General features: G+C 46.1%; 1 protein-coding gene across 2 annotated transcripts in view; it reads left to right on the forward strand.

Moving 5' to 3' along the window:
* Positions 1-20,876, forward strand: part of TBC1D5 (TBC1 domain family member 5) — a 571,110-nt gene that overhangs the window by 164,843 nt on the left and 385,391 nt on the right. For both annotated transcript variants that reach the window (XM_063452310.1, XM_063452309.1), the window contains exon 4: positions 12,039-12,165. In XM_063452310.1, the coding sequence (XP_063308380.1) occupies positions 12,072-12,165 (94 nt within the window). In that variant the 5' untranslated portion in view covers positions 12,039-12,071. The remainder of the gene's footprint in view (positions 1-12,038; positions 12,166-20,876) is intronic.

A 20,876-nucleotide genomic window follows, 5' to 3' on the forward strand; every position in this document is an offset into this window, starting at 1 on the left:
ACATCATTTTTACATGACAGGTGCTCTTTAACGTTGTGATGCCCCTTCTACATTTATGTTATATGTTCTCTTATATTGCTGTTTCTTTAGCCCGCTAAATGTCAGTGACGTCCCCCCCACGGTACATTGCACGTTAATCCATAGAATTTCACACATACCCATGGTCAATGGATTAGAGTTAGTTGTCAGTGTATCAATAATACAACACAGTTTGGGCTGCTTTGTGTTTAAATGTACCCAAGCAACAGAGAGCAAACGTCCACCAGCTTAAATAAGAAGGGTATTATATGGTTATTTTTTTATTTTATTTTTTTATTGAAACGGGGGTACTTTAACACCAATTGATTACAGTTACAGGGCAGTTAAATTTCGTCTAATACGCTGTACCTGTTCTATAAAGTACCCCTAGCAATGGGTTAGCGATGCAAAGGGTTATTTCAGTAATTCATTGGCTGCACCACAAGGATTAGTTCTAATTGTATTAATCATTTAACCCTCCACCACCCAGCCCCCATTATTAACTCATCCCTGCACACACAGATAGACAAGCTTTTTAAAGGACCTGGGGTGCTCATTATAATATATACAGCCCTCTAGCTGTGTCTTCAATTGCATATGGGCACGTTTTATGAATGTGTTCTGCGCATTGTTTGTGCACTGCATAGATATTCACCTTTTATACTAACTAATTCCTTATACCAGAGATTTTACACCGGATGCTGTGCTCCTTCAACTCCTATAAACCTCAGCACGCCCACCGCTGGCAGGGAATTCTGGTTAAATTCAATAGCATCTGGTGCGTGCAGCTTGACACCCCCATGTCTTATTAATCTCTCCATTACTGACATGATTCCAGGTAGACGCTGAAGCCATTATCGTTGCACTACAGCTCACTTCTGCCTCTACCCAAGTTTACCATTTCGTCCACAGTTTTGATTTTATTTCCCTCTGTTCAGGGCTGCATTACACAAATTGCATAATTAAAGCTCTCTACACACAAAAAAAATAAAAAAATAAAAAAATAAAAAATTATAATGATATAATGATTCCGTGTTTATATTAATACATTATCCCTGACGTTCACGTACGCATTCTTACGCAGATATGTACACTGATATACAGATATACAGGGACACTCATTGGCGGTTTCGGAAATTTGCCTGCTCGTTTGCTTATGGCTGAATTTTTGGTTAATTGGCTATTCTGACTTTCTTTCACCTGCTCATCGTTGTGAGGGTCTTCTAAGCGATGTGGGTACACAGCACGCGGTGCGTTGTCTCTACCAGCCCTAATTCATCCTCAGTCAGTGCGGCAATTTGCGTTACGTGTAATACCCGGCGTACTCCTGCGCAGGCAAGCACGCACGTGACTGGGCAAATGCATCTACTTTCACATTGCAGTTCTGGTGAGCGTGCCTCGGCTACGGCAAGTACGCGTTTATACAATACTACGAACAAGATCTGCATATATTTATACATATAAATAACGAAAGATATACACGTCTATTCGTATTGCATTTCGAATCGAGGCCACGGTCTGGCACCACGAGCCCCGGGGGCCATACATACGATCATACACGCATCCTAGTTCATACGTCCCCGACCATCCGGACCCCACATGCTCACCGGGCACTCCGGTTTCGGTCAAACCATACGATCCTAACTCTTTGCTACCCACGTTTCGTTCTGTAGTATGTCCTCTCTCACTAACTACCCTTCCATCTTAGTTAGCAACTGCTGGCTGTTAGGTTCCTAGGTGTCCAATAGTTGTTATTCTCCCCGGCTTCTTCGCCATAGGTTAGTGGTCCCGCGAGGCCAACACCCATCCTCATACTCGGAGGTACTAAGCCCCTCGGGCCAAATCATAGTTAGTCGCCTCGCTTTGTGGCATAGAGAGGGCCTCACCTGTCACTCCCATTCTATCTTATGTTTAACTGTCACCGAGAGGCCGTCACCCCGCCACCTCATTCAGTGGCCATGCTACCCCCTCAGGCCAACGCATAGATAGAGCCTCTCAAGCCGCTTGGCAACTAGCAGGGCCTCACCCGTCACCAACCTAGTGTAATCGTTTCGCCGCTTTGCGGCACTAGCTAGTCAGCCAGCACGCACGCACTCACGCTCGCACTCCTAGTAAGCTGGGGGGGGGGGGGGGGGCGGCACACCCCAGACCCGTCAAGCATAGTCACTATGTTTTAGATCCCTTAACCGCTTCAGGTATCCTAGCGCTTTATTTCCCGCCTTAGGTTCGATCGTGCGTTACATACTCCTACATTGATGCAAAACGGTATTTCAGAACTATCGTACTCGGCTACTCCGGTGCTTTCAATACGTTATCTCTTACGGGCAATGGGTCTGCTAGATGCTTAGTGCTAGCTGTTCGAGGTTACCTGTGTATATATGGTTGTATATATTTATACATACATATATATGTTACCCCAACCTGTCGCTCACTGGCGATCCTTAGGTACCACGTACACTACGTGCCCAGTCCAAGCTTGGAAACTCCAAGACCAGCGGTTCCTCCAACAACATGTTTCGGGCATTTCTTGCTTATATTCAGTCGAATTGGTATGTTGGGTCTCACGTTGCCCTCCGCATTGCACGTCGTACAGATTTGGCCTCGTATCGGACCATCGTCGGGTCCTCCAGGCGCTGACGTGACGTACAGTGACTGCTTCCGGACTCATGTATCACGGATATACCGTTTATTTCTTCACAACGTTTTGGGGGCACTTTGGTTCGCTGAGTTCTCAATTACCGTTTATCGACTCATACTATCACTCAGTTTTCACGTCGGCGTAGCTTATACGACCTATGCAGGACAAGCTTTAGCGATCTGATCGGACCGGGTGAACGGAATTCCCACCTGTTTCATATCGAACACCGAGGCATCACTCCGCCTTCTTTTTGGCCAAACAAATACCATTCGGATCCTTAATCTACTAATTAGGGACTTGTCTGCACGCCTGACGTTCACAGGGTCCTCCATGCGCAGTCAATTCATTTATCACGCATTTGTCGTCGTTCACGCTTCTCTTTATGTAAGCTTAAGTAGTCCATAGGGAGTTACTTTCGGTCATGCTGGATGTTTTAATTTAAGGCGTGACACCTTATGCATCCTGTTGTACGATCTTTCACGATCTCATGCCTACCAAGTAGCTGCTATAGGGTACTCGCTATACGAACACATATCGTCTTCAAATTTTGTCAAAGCTCCTCTTCAGGTTCCTCTCTCGTGCAAACATTTCCCTACGGTGGGTCACGGTTTTGCATTCTATTCTTCGATTCACGTCACGGCAGTTTCTTCAGGCGCCTGTTACAGTCCTTTTTCGCTATGGTTTAATGCAGGTAATCGCACGTGTTCGGTCAGGTTAACGCTTTTCCACAAGAGGTTAATACCCTGCCGCGCTTAGATGGGACAAGTCCACATGGCCTAAATCGTAGGTAGGGCTTCTCTCAAACACAGGGCTACTGGCACGGCCTCAACTCTTACGGGATAGTCCTTATCTTCACCTATTGGTTCCCATTAGCTAGCAGCTCTACTACACGAGAAAGCTCAATGAGCTTCTGAGTTTCGCATAATTTAAACCTATTACGTTTCCTTCCTCCTCACAGCATGCTACAAGAACTAGCTCCAGGTATCGTATTATCTTTAATAAACGCTAACCCTGACGTCTCAAGTTCCCCTGCAGTTTCCTCCGCTTTAGCCACTTCCGAAGTCCTGAAGTCGGACCTTGCTTAAACGTAACGGTTGAGATAAAGAACACACAGTCCAGATTTCCTCTGCAGGTCAAAAAAGGTATCAATCATGCCTGTAGTTAGAGTCTATGCAGGTAAGATTTGTCCACTAATACTAAGCAAACGTACTCTACGGCTTACGATATGTGTATGTATTGTATGTGGTTCTAGATGCTAAATGCGTTCCGATTATAATGGTTGCTCGTACAATTTTTGCCACATCTCTCAAACAGTTCATGCCATACATTCGCTCCTTGTTTGTTAGTCTTGGCCTCCATCCGAAGTTCCTTCTCGGTACATTCATTCTGTGTTAGGGCCGCCACAGCAGCCTCAAGTCATCCAGTTCCAACTCATCTTGTAGAGAAGATGGGTCGCTGGAAGTCCTCGGCATACAACCGGTTCATTGCAAATCCAGAAAGAAATCAGGCTCGCTTTCTATAATATGTCTAAATGTTTTGTTATGTTTAATAAATGTCACACACTTTTTGGCCCTCTTTTGCAGGCCTAACCTCACGTCGGTTTCGGCACACCTCAACCGACTTTCATATATTAAATTACACACAGTTTAATGTGCGCCCCTTCCATAATCCCGTACACAAATAGAAGGCGTATGCCTGAAATTGTGGGAGGGATTTTATGGCTATTTAAACCCAGCAAATCCCCTTACTCACCTGTCTGCGACGATTTCGGAAATTCCCTCCCACCACACCCTCTTCATATATCATTATACCTGGGTGGGCCCTCTTTTGCAGGCCTAACCTCACGTCGGTTTCGGCACACCTCAACCGACTTTCATATATTAAATTACACACAGTTTAATGTGCGCCCCTTCCATAATCCCGTACACAAATATAATATATATACATATTATATATATGTAACATCATTCTAAGTGTATTTTAATGCTAATATATATACTTATATTAGTATTAAAATACACTTTGTATGACGTTACATATATATAATATGTATATATATTATATATACATAATATATATAAAAATATTTTCAATTTAATTTTTAACATGTTTAATTTCTTTTTTTATACTTTCTTACCAGCAGGGGGACTGTCTGATATTTCAGACAGTCCCTCTGCTGGCAGATCCATAGCCAGCTATAGGCGGCCATATTTGCCGTGGGAGGGCTGCCTGGGCTGTCAGGCAGCCCCCCAGAAGAGGATCGCGACGGAGGTAAGTATAACTTACCTCCTGGGGCTCAAAGCCGTTACGGCGTTCCATGCCGCCGCAACGGCTTTAAAGCCCATTATAATGGGGACGGCATGGAACGCCGTAACGGCGTTAACGGGTTAATCTAAGCTGTTAAATCGATTGCCTAATATCCCATCACCATAGTTAACTGGGAGCAACACAGTGCAACAATAAAAAATGGGTCTAAGCACCCATAGTGCAGTAAAGTGTCCCTAGTGAGGCTGGGAAGTGACAAAAAAATATATACACACCATACTTTATGGTATTATCTCACCACGGTTGTCCAATTTTCTTTTTTGCCAGCCCTAAGATCCCCTGTACAGGAGATTCTTTTTTTCTCTTTTCAGTTAATTATAAATAATATATATTAAATAAAATATACCTCTCAATAGTCCTGAATTCAGTGAAACAATCCTGATTTTCAGGTCCTGCCCTGCCGCCCCAACTTTGTTCTCTGGTGTCTCGCATTTGAGGCACCAGGGAATCGTCCACAACAATCATAGTGCAAGCACGTCGTAAGACACACTTGGCCATGTTCAGGGAACCTGCAAGATCCCTGAAAGTAAGCTAGACTGGCTGAAATGACTGGCAGGCAGCATGGTGTTTATTCACATCAGCCTGGCCTGCCAGTAATGTTAACAGATAGGTGGTATTCTGGGACTGTGGATGTTGGGAGGTGTGATAAAGGTAAGTGGTTAGGAGGTGTGTATATTCCTTAAAATACAGGGGAAGGAAAACCATAAAAAATACATAAGAGGGATCCTTTAAATGGGACAGCATGGTTGGCAGGCTAACAAGACTGCCTGACAATTATTTAGGGTGATATGCTCCTTTTTCTTGCATCATCATCTTATGTCATTGGCTTGCCCTACTCCCCATTGTGGAGGCTTTTACATGTTAATTAGATTATCTGAGAATCAGTAAAAGAGATCTTCCAGTGATACCACTTCATTTTCTGTTTGTAGACTGTTATTTTCTTCAGGATAAAAAGCCTAAAGTTATTGAATTATCTATCAAATGTATACATCCATTTTCCAAAATGCTGATTTGGTAGGCTTGATGAATATTAACTCCCCTGCAGTGGTACAGCTAGAAATCTATGCAATATCCAGTGTGTTTAAAGTGGCAGTATTAAGTCACACTGGCTTTCCAAAATGGAATATAGACAGATGTCAAATGTAGATCTTGTACTTTTAGCAATAGACGTACATTACCTGCAGCCATAGCTGCCTGTTATAAAGTGTGTGCACAACTTTCCCCCCGTTCATCTGGATGCTGCACCAGACAGAATTGTTTGATAGAGAATCGTTCATTAATTTACACTCTAAAGCTTGGTAAAGATTCTGTGCTATTGTTGTTAGTAAAATCAAATCATCAACCGTGAAAACTGGCTTTTTACCATACTGACATGTCAGCAATAGAGTGAAGGTGGGATGCGCCAAGGGGAGTGCAAATGAGTAATTACCATTTCATTATCTATTCACATGCTTTACACAGAGGTTTTATGTTTGAAAGATAACGTTCTAATACCCCAGCAGCTGACCTGCTTCCTTATCTACCTACCTTATCTACCTTGTATATCAACTGCTCCGAAGATTTGCTTGCTGCTGAGTCTGTCGCTCAGTTACATTTAAATAGACATCATCTTTGTTGAATTGTCTTTGTTGTGAGCAAACAGGGAATTGACAGAGCTTTCTCCAAGTCACATCAAGAGACTTCGATCCTACTGATCACCTGACAGCCCATCACCTGGTGCCAAGTGATGGTTTAACCTTGCTCGTGGTGCACCAACAGTTAAATTTAGGGTTTCTAGGTAGGATTTACACAGGGTTTGGGGGTGGGCCATTGCAATTAGCATCACAGTTACCTGTCACCCACTTGTTGGCCATACCTAGCCCAGAAGTCGCTGAGGTTACTGTAATTGTTTTAGTGCAAGGTGTCTGTGGCTGAATTTTTTCAGTTTGCATCATTTGGCAGTGGTATGAAAAAAACAAAACAAAACAGGGCTAATCTGATCCCTCACTTGCCACTTGGCTGTTTACCTGTTCAGCTTTGCACTGCATTGCATTGAGTGCTTTTCTGACTGTCCGTTGAGAGGTTTGCAAAACAACAAGATTAGAATGCACACACTAAAACGGGTGGGTGGGGTGGGGGGGGATACTTTCTACAGGGTGTCTGCTGTAAAACCGTTTGATGCAAATATTTGGAGCAATGCCCACTGTCTCTTTGCACCATAATCACTGCTATGATCTGTAGTGGTTATAAGACTTAGAGTGTCCCTTTAAGTGAACCAGATCTGTAGCTACCAAAATTAACCTTTCATGATTCAGACTTAACAGTTTTGAAGAAAGGCTGAATATGATATGAAAATTACCATCAGTCCATTTATTCTCTCCTCGCCACATTTTTCTACACCTGTAATTGCTCTCTGCTTCCATTAGATTGTAAGCTCATTTGCACAGATATTCCTGTTTAATCTCTTTACATGTTCTTGTTTGTCAGAATTTACAAACATGTATAGTGATGTACAGTATGTTAGCTGTCCGGAATTGGTAATATTGAGTGAACACGGTTATATCCAAGATCAGTGGTCTTTAGCAACCATTTATAGAAGTAATGTCCTAAATATTGCTACATATACACAATGATATCCTGGTTACTTACTGCCAAATAAAACGCAGTGACATGCTAGGTACTTACTGTTATAGCTGCTCAGTGACATGATAGGTAATTTGATATGCGCGCAGTGTTGTGCTTTACATAACATCGTCTTTTGTGATTTATTTTCCATTTACAGGTAGTTAAGAGCTAAACAAATTCCTCAAACACTAAAATAATGCTTGATACTGAGTGACCTGATATTGTATCCATCGTGAACTACGCAACCTTTTAACCTTCACAGGTATCTTTGTCAAGCCACCAGTGTAATGGCCCTGTGATATCCCTAAATTCATGTACCCATGCACTAGACATTGAAGGATGCCATGTGTTATTTTGTTGGTGGCAGAAGTTGGTCATTTTTACCAAGTCATCTTGCAGCAGATGCTCTTGGTATCAGGTTACACAGACTCACTCCGGACACAGGTCATAGAAAAACAAACCGTTTTATTCTGCAGAATGTCTCGGTCAGACTAGCGTCTACAAAAAACTGAGAGGCGAGTCACAAGTTAACAAAGCTTATATATCACATATGATGCAGTTCATACGTACAGGGGAAATACAAGTGTTGTACCCATACTGCATTAATTGATAACCTATTAGCAAGCCTATACTTATCTCAAAATGTATTAACTACGTATTAAGCATTTCTAGCATTCCTACACATGCGCCTTGGTTCTGAGTGTTTGTACAACAATTTAACCACATACGTTCGAGATGTTTCTGGGGCATCCTGTAGCCTCTATCACAATCTTAGAGCTGGAGGAGATCATCTTTATTTAAAGGGGCACCTTAAATGTCAGGAACACAAACATGTATTCCTGACACTATAGTTCTAAAAGCACGTAAAGGTGGTCGACCCCCCTTACCTCGGGTTAGAAAGACAATTTATTCACATTTTCCATAATAATTTTTCTTTTTTCCATAGTAAATCATTGGATTGGCTGAGATCATAAATTCTGAGTGGCCACTAGAGATGTTCCTAGGCTGTAATGTAAACACTGTCTTTTCTGTAAAAATGCAGTGTTTACATTAAAAAGCCTACATGGACTGACTATAAGAACACTCACAATAAACTGTAGCTGTTCTGGTGACTATAGTATTCCTTCAGATATATGTTTTACAGGACCACTATAGGCACCCAGACCACTTCAGCTTAATGAAGTGGTCTGGGTGCCAGGTCCATCTAGGATTAACCCTTGTTTATAAAAGGGTAATCCAGCCTCTAGTGGCTGTCTCATTGACAGCCGCTTCCGCGCTTCTCACTGTGATTTTCACAGTGAGAAGATGCCAGCATCCATATTAAAACATTGAGAATGCTTTCCTATGGACTGGCTGAATGCGCTCACGACTCGTGCATTCAGCCGATGACGGCGATATGGAGGAGGAGAGTCCCCCGCCTGGCGCTGGAAAAAGAGGTAAATTTAACCCCTTCCACCCCCTAGAGCCGGACAGGAGGGGGGCCCTGAGGGTGGGGGCACCCTCAGGGCACTATAGTGGTCCATTAAGCTATGTATTTACCAATGATTGTTTGATGATTTAGTCCTTGGTGAGTGTAACGGTGAAGGTACATTTGTCATTAACACAATTTTTAGACAGAGGGTTCACTTTAAATTATCTCCTAGATAAAATATCTAATTCCTGAGGTCACATTACTTTTTTTTTCTTCCCTATATGTGGTCTCTTTTTTGATATTCCTCCTTGTGTACGATAGTTACAACATCACTGCCGGTTTAGTGATAATTATATCCCACTGTGCTGAGAATATATATTAAACCACATGAGAGAGACTTAATAGAAAACATTTGACTATTACAAAGTATGGCTGGTAGAAATTGATTAGGGTTTTCGGGCGGCATCAGTGGGCGATATTAAATATTGAATGGCACGTGTAAAGACAAATGCTTGTGTATATATAATTTATTGGGCCTTGTAAATGGATTTGTCTTGCAACACGCAGCCCCCCTGTAGTCATTGGAAGTATTCTAGTAAGGTTTGGAGTAAATAAATAATAAAAGCACTTTAGTTTACAATCTAACACTATTAAATATTAAGGATTTCAGACAATTGATTCTTAATTAACTTCCTTTAAGCCACATGTAACATCCTCTTGTATCAAAGATTAAGCTGTGCGTAAGTGACGGGTCAGGAATTTAGGATTATTCTAATCTAATGATCAAATTAAGTATTCTGCAGTCATCCTGTAAATTTTTCAGATTCTGTGTGGGTCATCCATAGCAATTTGTTAAACTATGTTAAGCCATTTATTTTTCGTCTAGTTTTGTTGTGAGAATAGGAACATACCCTTCAATTGATTTCCCTTCTGTGCTGTTCTCAAAATGTATTGGCACTTTATTTAAGAGTAAACAATAAATCCGTCATGGAACTTGTAAAGGGATCTGTTCAGTTCTGCGCTATTGAGCTTTAATGGCTAGAAGCTAAATGTCACATAGTTCATACATATTTTGCCCTTTAAATTAGGCTGCAAATTTCAAGTTTTTAAACATTTTAATATTCTGTAATATACACTGTTGATTATCATTTCTAAAGGTATGTCTATTTTTATTTCATGGCTTTAACTATCTGTTGGTGACTTAAAGTGAGGATTTGTACAGTTGTTATGGTCTTTTGTTTTCCTCCAACCAATACAAAAAAAAGGGCCCAAGCCGTAGAGAAATCATGCATAACTAACATGTCCAAGGCTCACTGACAATGTTTGTAGCTTTCTTAGATCTCTTTTTAGTAACCCCTTTATTTATTCATCCCTCCCTCTCTTACTTACATTTTCTCTTCCTTATTTCCCCTTCCCACTCGCTCCCCCTTTCCTCTCCCTCCATATCTGTTTTCATTTCCCCCAGCTTTTTTCCCCTTCCCCTCTCACTGCTTTCTTCCCCTCTTCCTTATCTATTGTCATCACATTTTCCTTCCCCTTCCTCCTGCTTCCCCACCCCCTTCCTTCTTCCTACACTGCTCCCCACTCTCTCTTATTATCCTTTCATCCTAAGCTCTTCATTGATCCCTTCTCAGTTGCCCCCCCCCCCCCACCCTCCCCTTCTCTGTAAAAGTGTGTTATTATTAAATAAAATGCTAAATTCTGGGATATAATAACCTTAATATAATGCACATCGCAGTAGGTGTGTTATCAGCTATATACCTGTTCTAGTTTAAAAAATTGTCAGCTTTGTAGCAAGACATTTTTAATATAACAAATACAGCAAACGTTCAGAATTCTTGGACTCAACTTGTGGAAGTTTGAAAAAAAAAAAAACAAGAAAAAAAAAAAACCTTTTAACCCCTAAGGTTCCCTAACAAATGAGTAATAGAACACTTTAATGACCCAATTATATGTGGCTGGGTTACTTTATGCTTATTGCATACAGATAGTCTTTTATGTAACCAGCCTCACAGAAAATTAATAATTTACTTTCATCATTACAAGAAAGAGGGCAGTGAGTCTAATAGTCCAGAAACAAGAAGTGAAGCATGGTTAGATCAACTCACATGGCTTGCTTACTTGACTGGAATCCAGAATTAACATTTTTTTCCCAGTAACTTCATTAAACTGAGGAATATAATATTAAATATTAAATTTAACCGGACATGTTAAGAGAGGAATGCAACATTATCAGGTCATTCACTAAAAGGCCAATTTTTTAAAAATTGCTCTAGAACACTAGCAGCGGTTCCACATCTCTACAATTTGGGACTTTGGGTTCATGTCAGTAGGAGCTTTTTAAAATTGTAAGTGGCAAATGTAAGCCAAACCTTACACTCACTCTATTAATAAAGTGCTGTCCTGGGTCACCGAGGCACTGTTTATATCTTCAATCATTTTATATTGCCAGCTATAAAAGTCCTGATTGCAATATACAGAGTCATATGCCCAGCAGCAATACCATCTGTCATTAATTACCATTTGGATGAGCTTTTCTTTTTGGGAGGTGTTGATCTATAGATAAGGTTGGATGCTCTGAAAGGTTTGGTGAATGTTCTACTGTACTATGGAAGGACAAAATAGGGTTAAATTATAAAAGTTGAGACATTTTAAGACTTGGCATTCATGAGCGTCCACGGATATATTACTTCACGTAGACAAAGTAAAATGGCATTATTATTACGGATATAGGGTGCTTTCTTGCACCATGAAATGTCCAGGCTCCCTTATCAGCTTTGAGTATTGAGTGCTATGAGACTACTTTCAAGTAGTTTGAGTCCATGCCACCCGTCTTACAATAAAGCCAGCTCTCCTATAGTGGACTCAATAAAATACCATCAAGTTGATGCATTTTAAACAGTACGTTTGTAAGCATTTTTTGTTTGTTTTTAAATTGTTGCTTTGATACTCTTCTGCCTTTATGACTCATTGACTTTGAAATTGATGTCTGTTTTACTCCCGTGTTTCAGACAAACCTTTTACACTTCTTCTTCTCTTTAGTTTCAGAACTAACTTTTTTATGCACACGTCAAGATGTCCCTTCCCAAATCTGAAACCAGCCATCCCTTGCAATCAGAAGATCAAGAAGTAGGTTTCGACCCATTGAACCCTGAAAGGAGCGAAATAGGTAGGAACGGTCTCTTGCTGCATTACTCTAAATCCACATTGAGAATCCATTGCCACTTGTTCTTTTTAACTACTTCAGTTTAACATTTTTGGTTCAGTTCAATTGTTGTAATTTCATGATTATACACCTTACAGAATGCTAAAAAACACAGAAAGTTTTGTTGTCTAATTAAACGTATAATAATGTTTTACGTGCTGCAAACTGCAAATTTAATCATATAGTTTTATTTTTTTAAATAAGCTTTATTTCTTGCATTATTTTAATTTAAAATTATCTATCAAACTGGCTTGACATTCAATGAAAACGTTCTACAGCAGCACGCATAAATATTCAAAACTTGAAGAGCACTCAATCTCTTTTCTTCTATGGTCCTATACTGAGACAATTTATACCCCCACAATTCAAAGGAACATAAAGCTGCGCCAACAATGTTTCAGTCCTTTTCATTACTGGACTGTACAAAGGGCAAGGCTTCCGAATTAGACCTAAAGATATTGCCTTCAGTGGGGAAAATGTTCTTTACAGTAAGAAGAAGTAAAGACTCCATATTCTCTGCCTAAGAGGTTGTCTTATGTGATTTTGTGCAGATTTTAAAATAATATCTTTTAGATGCTTTTATTGGAAAACCAGAATGTACAAGGATGTAATATTTAATATGTGGTTTAACAGCTTCTTGATTCAATGAGAAATCTGACTTTCAGTTAGGAGTCCTGAATGATTTTTCCCCCCATTTGTGGCAAAATTTTAGATAAATTTAAATTGGATGTTTTTTGTTTTTTTCCTTCTTCTTTTTAATCAATAGCAGTAATTAAGATACCTTGAGTAATTTTTTTGTATCCATCTATCTATCTATCTATCTATCTTAGTATCTATCTAATTATCACAATTTAATTGTAGGGATGATGGTGGGCAGGGTGCTGTGTTCTCCTGAGATGCTAAACAGCGTCTTATCCTGTTCTGTTGTTGTATGATTGACACTAGATGCTGTCCTGATTACCGAGACAGGAAAATCAAATTAAATAATTCTAGTTAAAGTTTGCAGTTCTTTCAATTTAGGGTAATAATAAGCTGTAATCCAACTGAGCGCTGCATGGTGAGAGAAAACTGTCTGCGATTATGTGTGTCACTATGGCTTGTGTTCTTCACTCACTTGCTAGCAGTGACAATGTAGTTTGAGGAAGTGATGAGCTAAAGCAGCTGCTTGGAACGCGATTCTTGTCGTGAATACATTCTGTGGGTAGTCTGTTATACACCATGACACCTAAACTAATTTTCCAGTCATTGAACATGTGCATCTGGAACCAGGGAAGTGAAATTTATTTGTAATCTTAAATCTAAAATAACTGTGCTGTGCATTCCACTAAAGCCTTGCGCTGAACAAGCCAAGCACAGCTTCTGTACGTCTGCATAAACAAAGTTTTAACATCGCTAATGAGAGACGGGGTCATAACACACACTAGCTGAAATGCTTAAAAGACTCACTGAAGGCCGGAGCAAAATCTGCTGTTTTACTGTTTCAAGAAGGTTAAAATGATTGTGTTTTTTGTTTTGTTTTTTTAGCACACAAATATATAGATAGTTTCAGATAGATATATTGATAGGTGTGTGTGTATCTGTATCTGTGTATATATATATATACACACATACATATACACACACACACACACTAATTTCTATCATATAAAATATTTTATTTACTAGTGCAGTAGAGAAATGAGACATGAGATAGATAACCTGGGGAACGTGACACATATCTGTGTCCAGGGAGGTACGAAGGTATGGCCTAGTAGTCTGTTAAAGAAACGAAAAAAATGCTAAATGCGCTGAGCCCCAAGTCATTTTTGGTGTATTTACAAATGACCAGTAGACCTGTTATTTCCCCATAGCAAACAAAATAATAGTTGGTGTTCCACATACATGAGTAATCATAATTATATGTTATGGGTTGTTAATATTTTATTTAATTTTTGTTAAAAAAAAAAAGAAAACGTTTATCACTGCCCAGCCTTGCATACCATGCAAATACTTTAAATGCTTATTTTTTGGAGGGGTTTATTTGAATATTCCCTCCCTCCTTTGTCCACACCTCCCCCCCTTCCCCCTTATTGGCTCAGAAGGTACATATGCTCTCTGAGCTGGTGAGAAGCATTTGATTGGACCTCGCACTGGAGGCTGTGGTATCATCCACAGGAGAATGGAAATTAGCACAGGGAGCTTTAACCGGCACTGCATTACATGTAAGTTAAAGGAGCACTATAGTGCCAGGAAAACAAACTTGTTTTCCTGGCACTAAAAGGTTATTAGCCCCATTTGCCGCCCCCCCCCCCCCTGGATCCCCCTCCTGCTTTGCTGAAGGGGTGAAAATCCCTTAAGCCACATACCTTAATCCAGCGCCGGGCTCCCTCGGTTAAAACTAGAGGGACCTGGCACCCACACCACTTCATTGAGCTGAAGTGGTCAGAGTGCCTATAGTGGTCCTTTAACACCTTACTTGATAGTGTTTTACATGACAGGAGGGGGGGGGGCTCATTACTAATGACCAATAGGGCACTATACAGTTAAAGCGGCACTGTCATGCCGAATTCCGTTTTTTTTTTAACCCCCCTCCCGCCTCAACTACATCCAATCGACCCCCTAGTCACCCCCAAATGCCCCTATGCCCCCCACATTACCTATTTTTTATTCTTTATTTTCTGCCCGATCTTTATTCAGGGCGCCGCCATCTTTGTGTGGGTAGGTGAAGTCCCTATGGGACACGTCATCTACCCACACTACACAGACTGTGAGATTCCCGCACATGCCCAGTGAAACACCTGGACATGCGAACGGGAATTTCACCTATTCATTCATTCATCAGACAGACGAATGAATGAATAGAAAAAATCAGACGAACAAACTAACACTGTGTATCAGTGTTAGTTTGTTCGTTCAGTTTATTACAAGGAGGGAGCTACCGGCGTGCAGCTCCCTCCTTGTAATATGTAACTATAGAAGCGGCAGGGAGCAGAGCTCCCCACCACTTCATAAGCCCCCCAGGTCCCCCCCTCACTCTATGGGGGTCAATATGACCCCCATAATAGCACAAGGGAGATTAAAATCTCCCCAATGCCCCTACTCGCTATATCGCGAGTAGGGGCATGTCCACTAAACAGTGAGCAGCCTGTGGCTGCTCACTGTAAAAAAAAAAAAAAAAAGGGTAATAAGGGGGGGACGGGGGGCCTACTGTCCTCCCCCGCCGGCCCCCACCCCTGGACGGCGGGTGGGGGCCATAATGGGAATGAGGGGGGACCTACTGTCCTCCCCTCAGGCCCCCACCCCTGGGCGGCGGGTGGGGGCCATAATAGTAATAAGGGGGGGGGACCTACTGTCCTCCACCCCCCGGCCCCCACCCCTGGGCGGCGGGTGGGGGCCATAATAGTAATAGGGGGGGGGGGGACCTACTGTCCTCCACCCCCCGGCCCCCACCCCTGGGCGGCGGGTGGGGGCCATAATAGTAATAAGGGGGGGGGGACCTACTGTCCTCCAGCCCCCGGCCCCCACCCCTGGGCGGCGGGTGGGGGCCATAATAGTAATAGGGGGGGGGGGGACCTACTGTCCTCCACCCCCCGGCCCCCACCCCTGGGCGGCGGGTGGGGGCCATAATAGTAATAAGGGGGGGGGGACCTACTGTCCTCCAGCCCCCGGCCCCCACCCCTGGGCGGCGGGTGGGGGCCCTAATGGAAAAAAGGGGGGGGGGACCTACTGTCCTCCCCCCGGCCCCCACCCCTGGGCGGCGGGTGGGGGCCATAATAGTAATAAGGGGGGGGTCTACTGTCCTTCCCCCCCCCCGGCCCCCACCCCTGGGCGGCGGCTGGGGGCCATAACGATAATGGGGGGGGACCTACTGTCCTCCCCCCGCCCCCACCCCTGGGCGGCGGGTGGGGGCACTAAGTAAATTCCCCCCCCCCCCATCAAGGTGACTAGGGGTGCCCAAGCCCCTAGTCACCCACCCCCCACCCAAATAAAAAATGCCCCTTCCTACCCCCCTCACCCTAAAAAATAGTGAGGGGGGAATAAAATTGCTAACCTGTAAAGTAAAATTAAACTTACCATTCGACGTCTTCTTTTTTCTAAAATCTTCATTTTTCAGCCCCAAAAAAGGCCAAATAAAAAACCATCATAGCCGTCGAACTAAAAATAAAATAAAAAACCCGTGCGCAAAAAAAAAACCCGACGAAAAAGAAAAAACCCGAGCGCACACAAAAATAATCCATCTTCACCCATGGAGGGCTCCGCGCAGACTGAGCTCCGCAGGGCGGGGCAAGGCTTATAAAGCCTTGCCCCGCCCTGCAATTAGCCTAAGAACACTCTGATTGGTGGGTTTAAGCCAATCAGAGTGCTCTTTGTCATTTTACAAGCGTGGGAAAGTTCTTTGGAATTTTCCCACGCTTGTAAAGTGTCACAGAGCACTGTGATTGGATGGCTTGAAATCCATCCAATCACAGTGCTCTGTGTCATTTTACAAGCGTGGGAAAGTTCTTTGGAATTTTCCCACGCTTGTAAAATGACACAGAGCACTGTGATTGGATGGATTTCAAGCCATCCAATCACAGTGCTCTGTGTCATTTTACAAGCGTGGGAAAGTTCTTTGGAATTTTCCCACGCTTGTAAAATGACACAGAGCACTGTGATTGGATGGCTTTAAATCCATCCAATCACAGTGCTCTGTGTCATTTTACAAGCGTGGGAAAGTTCTTTGGAATTTTCCCACGCTTGTAAAATGACACAGAGCACTGTGATTGGATGGATTTCAAGCCATCCAATCACAGTGCTCTGTGTCATTTTACAAGCGTGGGAAAGTTCTTTGGAATTTTCCCACGCTTGTAAAATGACACAGAGCACTGTGATTGGATGGCTTTAAATCCATCCAATCACAGTGCTCTGTGTCATTTTACAAGCGTGGGAAAGTTCCAAAGAACTTTCCCACGCTTGTAAAATGACACAGAGCACTGTGATTGGATGGCTTTCAAGCCATCCAATCACAGTGCTCTGTGTCATTTTACAAGCGTGGGAAAATTCCAAAGAACTTTCCCACGCTTGTAAAATGACAAAGAGCACTCTGATTGGCTTAAACCCACCAATCAGAGTGTTCTTAGGCTAATTGCAGGGCGGGGCAAGGCTTTATAAGCCTTGCCCCGCCCTGCGGAGCTCAGTCTGCGCGGAGCCCTCCATGGGTGAAGATGGATTATTTTTTTGTGCGCTCGGGTTTTTTCTTTTCGTCGGGTTTTTTTTTTTGCGCTCGGGTTTTTTATTTTATTTTTAGTTCGACGGCTATGATGGTTTTTTATTTGGCCTTTTTTGGGGCTGAAAAATGAAGATTTTAGAAAAAAGAAGACGTCGAATGGTAAGTTTAATTTTACTTTACAGGTTAGCAATTTTATTCCCCCCTCACTATTTTTTAGGGTGAGGGGGGTAGGTAGGGGCATTTTTTATTTGGGTGGGGGGTGGGTGACTAGGGGCTTGGGCACCCCTAGTCACCTTGATGGGGGGGGGGGGGGAATTTACTTAGTGCCCCCACCCGCCGCCCAGGGGTGGGGGCGGGGGGGAGGACAGTAGGTCCCCCCCCCATTATCGTTATGGCCCCCACCCGCCGCCCAGGGGTGGGGGCCGGGGGGGGGAGGACAGTAGATCCCCCCCCCCTTATTACTATTATGGCCCCCACCCGCCGCCCAGGGGTGGGGGCCGGGGGGGAGGACAGTAGGTCCCCCCCCCCCTTTTTCCATTAGGGCCCCCACCCGCCGCCCAGGGGTGGGGGCCGGGGGCTGGAGGACAGTAGGTCCCCCCCCCTTATTACTATTATGGCCCCCACCCGCCGCCCAGGGGTGGGGGCCGGGGGGAGGACAGTAGGTCCCCCCCCCCCCCTATTACTATTATGGCCCCCACCCGCCGCCCAGGGGTGGGGGCCGGGGGGTGGAGGACAGTAGGTCCCCCCCCCCCTTATTACTATTATGGCCCCCACCCGCCGCCCAGGGGTGGGGGCCGGGGGGGAGGACAGTAGGTCCCCCCCCCCTTTATTACTATTATGGCCCCCACCCGCCGGCCAGGGGTGGGGGCCGGGGGGGAGGACAGTAGGTCCCCCCCCCCCTACTACTATTATGGCCCCCATCCGCCGCCCAGGGGTGGGGGCCGGGGGGGAGGACAGTAGGTCCCCCCCCCCTTATTACTATTATGGCCCCCACCCGCCGCCCAGGGGTGGGGGCCGGGGGGGAGGACAGTAGGTCCCCCCCCCCCTTTATTACTATTATGGCCCCCACCCGCCGGCCAGGGGTGGGGGCCGGGGGGGGGGGACAGTAGGTCCCCCCCCTACTACTATTATGGCCCCCACCCGCCGCCCAGGGGTGGGGGCCGGGGGGGAGGACAGTAGGTCCCCCCCCCTCATTATCTTTATGGCCCCCACCCGCCGCCCAGGGGTGGGGGCCGGGGGGGGGAGGACAGTAGATCCCCCCCCCCTTATTACTATTATGGCCCCCACCCGCCGCCCAGGGGTGGGGGCCGGGGGGGAGGACAGTAGGTCCCCCCCCCCTTTTTTCCATTAGGGCCCCCACCCGCCGCCCAGGGGTGGGGGCCGGGGGCTGGAGGACAGTAGGTCCCCCCCCCTTATTACTATTATGGCCCCCACCCGCCGCCCAGGGGTGGGGGCCGGGGGGAGGACAGTAGGTCCCCCCCCCCCCCTATTACTATTATGGCCCCCACCCGCCGCCCAGGGGTGGGGGCCGGGGGGTGGAGGACAGTAGGTCCCCCCCCCCTTATTACTATTATGGCCCCCACCCGCCGCCCAGGGGTGGGGGCCGGGGGGGAGGACAGTAGGTCCCCCCCCCCTTTATTACTATTATGGCCCCCACCCGCCGGCCAGGGGTGGGGGCCGGGGGGGAGGACAGTAGGTCCCCCCCCCCCCTACTACTATTATGGCCCCCATCCGCCGCCCAGGGGTGGGGGCCGGGGGGGAGGACAGTAGGTCCCCCCCCCCTTATTACTATTATGGCCCCCACCCGCCGCCCAGGGGTGGGGGCCGGGGGGGAGGACAGTAGGTCCCCCCCCCCCTTTATTACTATTATGGCCCCCACCCGCCGGCCAGGGGTGGGGGCCGGGGGGGGGGGACAGTAGGTCCCCCCCCTACTACTATTATGGCCCCCACCCGCCGCCCAGGGGTGGGGGCCGGGGGGGAGGACAGTAGGTCCCCCCCCCTCATTATCTTTATGGCCCCAACCGCCGCCCAGGGGTGGGGGCCGGGGGGGGGAGGACAGTAGATCCCCCCCCCCTTATTACTATTATGGCCCCCACCCGCCGCCCAGGGGTGGGGGCCGGGGGGGAGGACAGTAGGTCCCCCCCCCCTTTTTTCCATTAGGGCCCCCACCCGCCGCCCAGGGGTGGGGGCCGGGGGCTGGAGGACAGTAGGTCCCCCCCCCTTATTACTATTATGGCCCCCACCCGCCGCCCAGGGGTGGGGGCCGGGGGGAGGACAGTAGGTCCCCCCCCCCCCTATTACTATTATGGCCCCCACCCGCCGCCCAGGGGTGGGGGCCGGGGGGTGGAGGACAGTAGGTCCCCCCCCCCCTTATTACTATTATGGCCCCCACCCGCCGCCCAGGGGTGGGGGCCGGGGGGGAGGACAGTAGGTCCCCCCCCCCTTTATTACTATTATGGCCCCCACCCGCCGGCCAGGGGTGGGGGCCGGGGGGGAGGACAGTAGGTCCCCCCCCCCCTACTACTATTATGGCCCCCATCCGCCGCCCAGGGGTGGGGGCCGGGGGGGAGGACAGTAGGTCCCCCCCCCCTTATTACTATTATGGCCCCCACCCGCCGCCCAGGGGTGGGGGCCGGGGGGGAGGACAGTAGGTCCCCCCCCCCCTTTATTACTATTATGGCCCCCACCCGCCGGCCAGGGGTGGGGGCCGGGGGGGGGGGACAGTAGGTCCCCCCCCTACTACTATTATGGCCCCCACCCGCCGCCCAGGGGTGGGGGCCGGGGGGGAGGACAGTAGGTCCCCCCCCCTCATTATCTTTATGGCCCCCACCCACCGCTCAGGGGTGGGGGCCGGGGACAATAGGTCTCCCTCCCTTATTTTACTTTACGGCCCCCGCCCGTCATTTAGGGGTGGGGGGCAATATTTTTTTTATTTTTTTTCTACAGTGAGCAGCCACAGGCTGCTCACTGCTTACTAGACATGCCCCTACTCGCGGTATAGCGAGTAGGGGCATATTATTTACTAATACCAAGTCATTTTTACTTGGTGTTAGTAAATTTGTCTGAAAGACCAATTTAGGTCTTTCAGCCTTTTAGTAGATAGCTCCCTGATACCGTGGGAATTAGGGAGTTATCTACTAAGCGGCTGCAAGATGCAGCCACAGCAATGAATAGGATCGGAGTTTCATTCATTTGAATGAAATTCCGATCCGAACAAAGTACCGAATTGCATCCTAACACCAATGGAGAAACGGTGCTCATTCTGTTAGGATGCAATTCGGCAGTTTTGCCGGCGTTCTGTCTAAGTGACAGGACTTTCGGCAATACTGACAGGAAGTATTGTGGGAACTGGGAGGAAAGCTAGGGATCATGGGAAAATTGCTCTGACCAGCGGAAATGAAGCACACTTTGCTCCTCCGCTGGTCAGAGCTGGTCAAGCGGAGGAATCCCATAAGACAAAGAGTCCCTACTTTGTCTTATGGTTTTA

The sequence above is a fragment of the Pelobates fuscus genome, chromosome 4, assembly GCF_036172605.1.
Source record: "Pelobates fuscus isolate aPelFus1 chromosome 4, aPelFus1.pri, whole genome shotgun sequence".
In the NCBI taxonomy this organism is placed as follows: domain Eukaryota; kingdom Metazoa; phylum Chordata; class Amphibia; order Anura; family Pelobatidae; genus Pelobates; species Pelobates fuscus.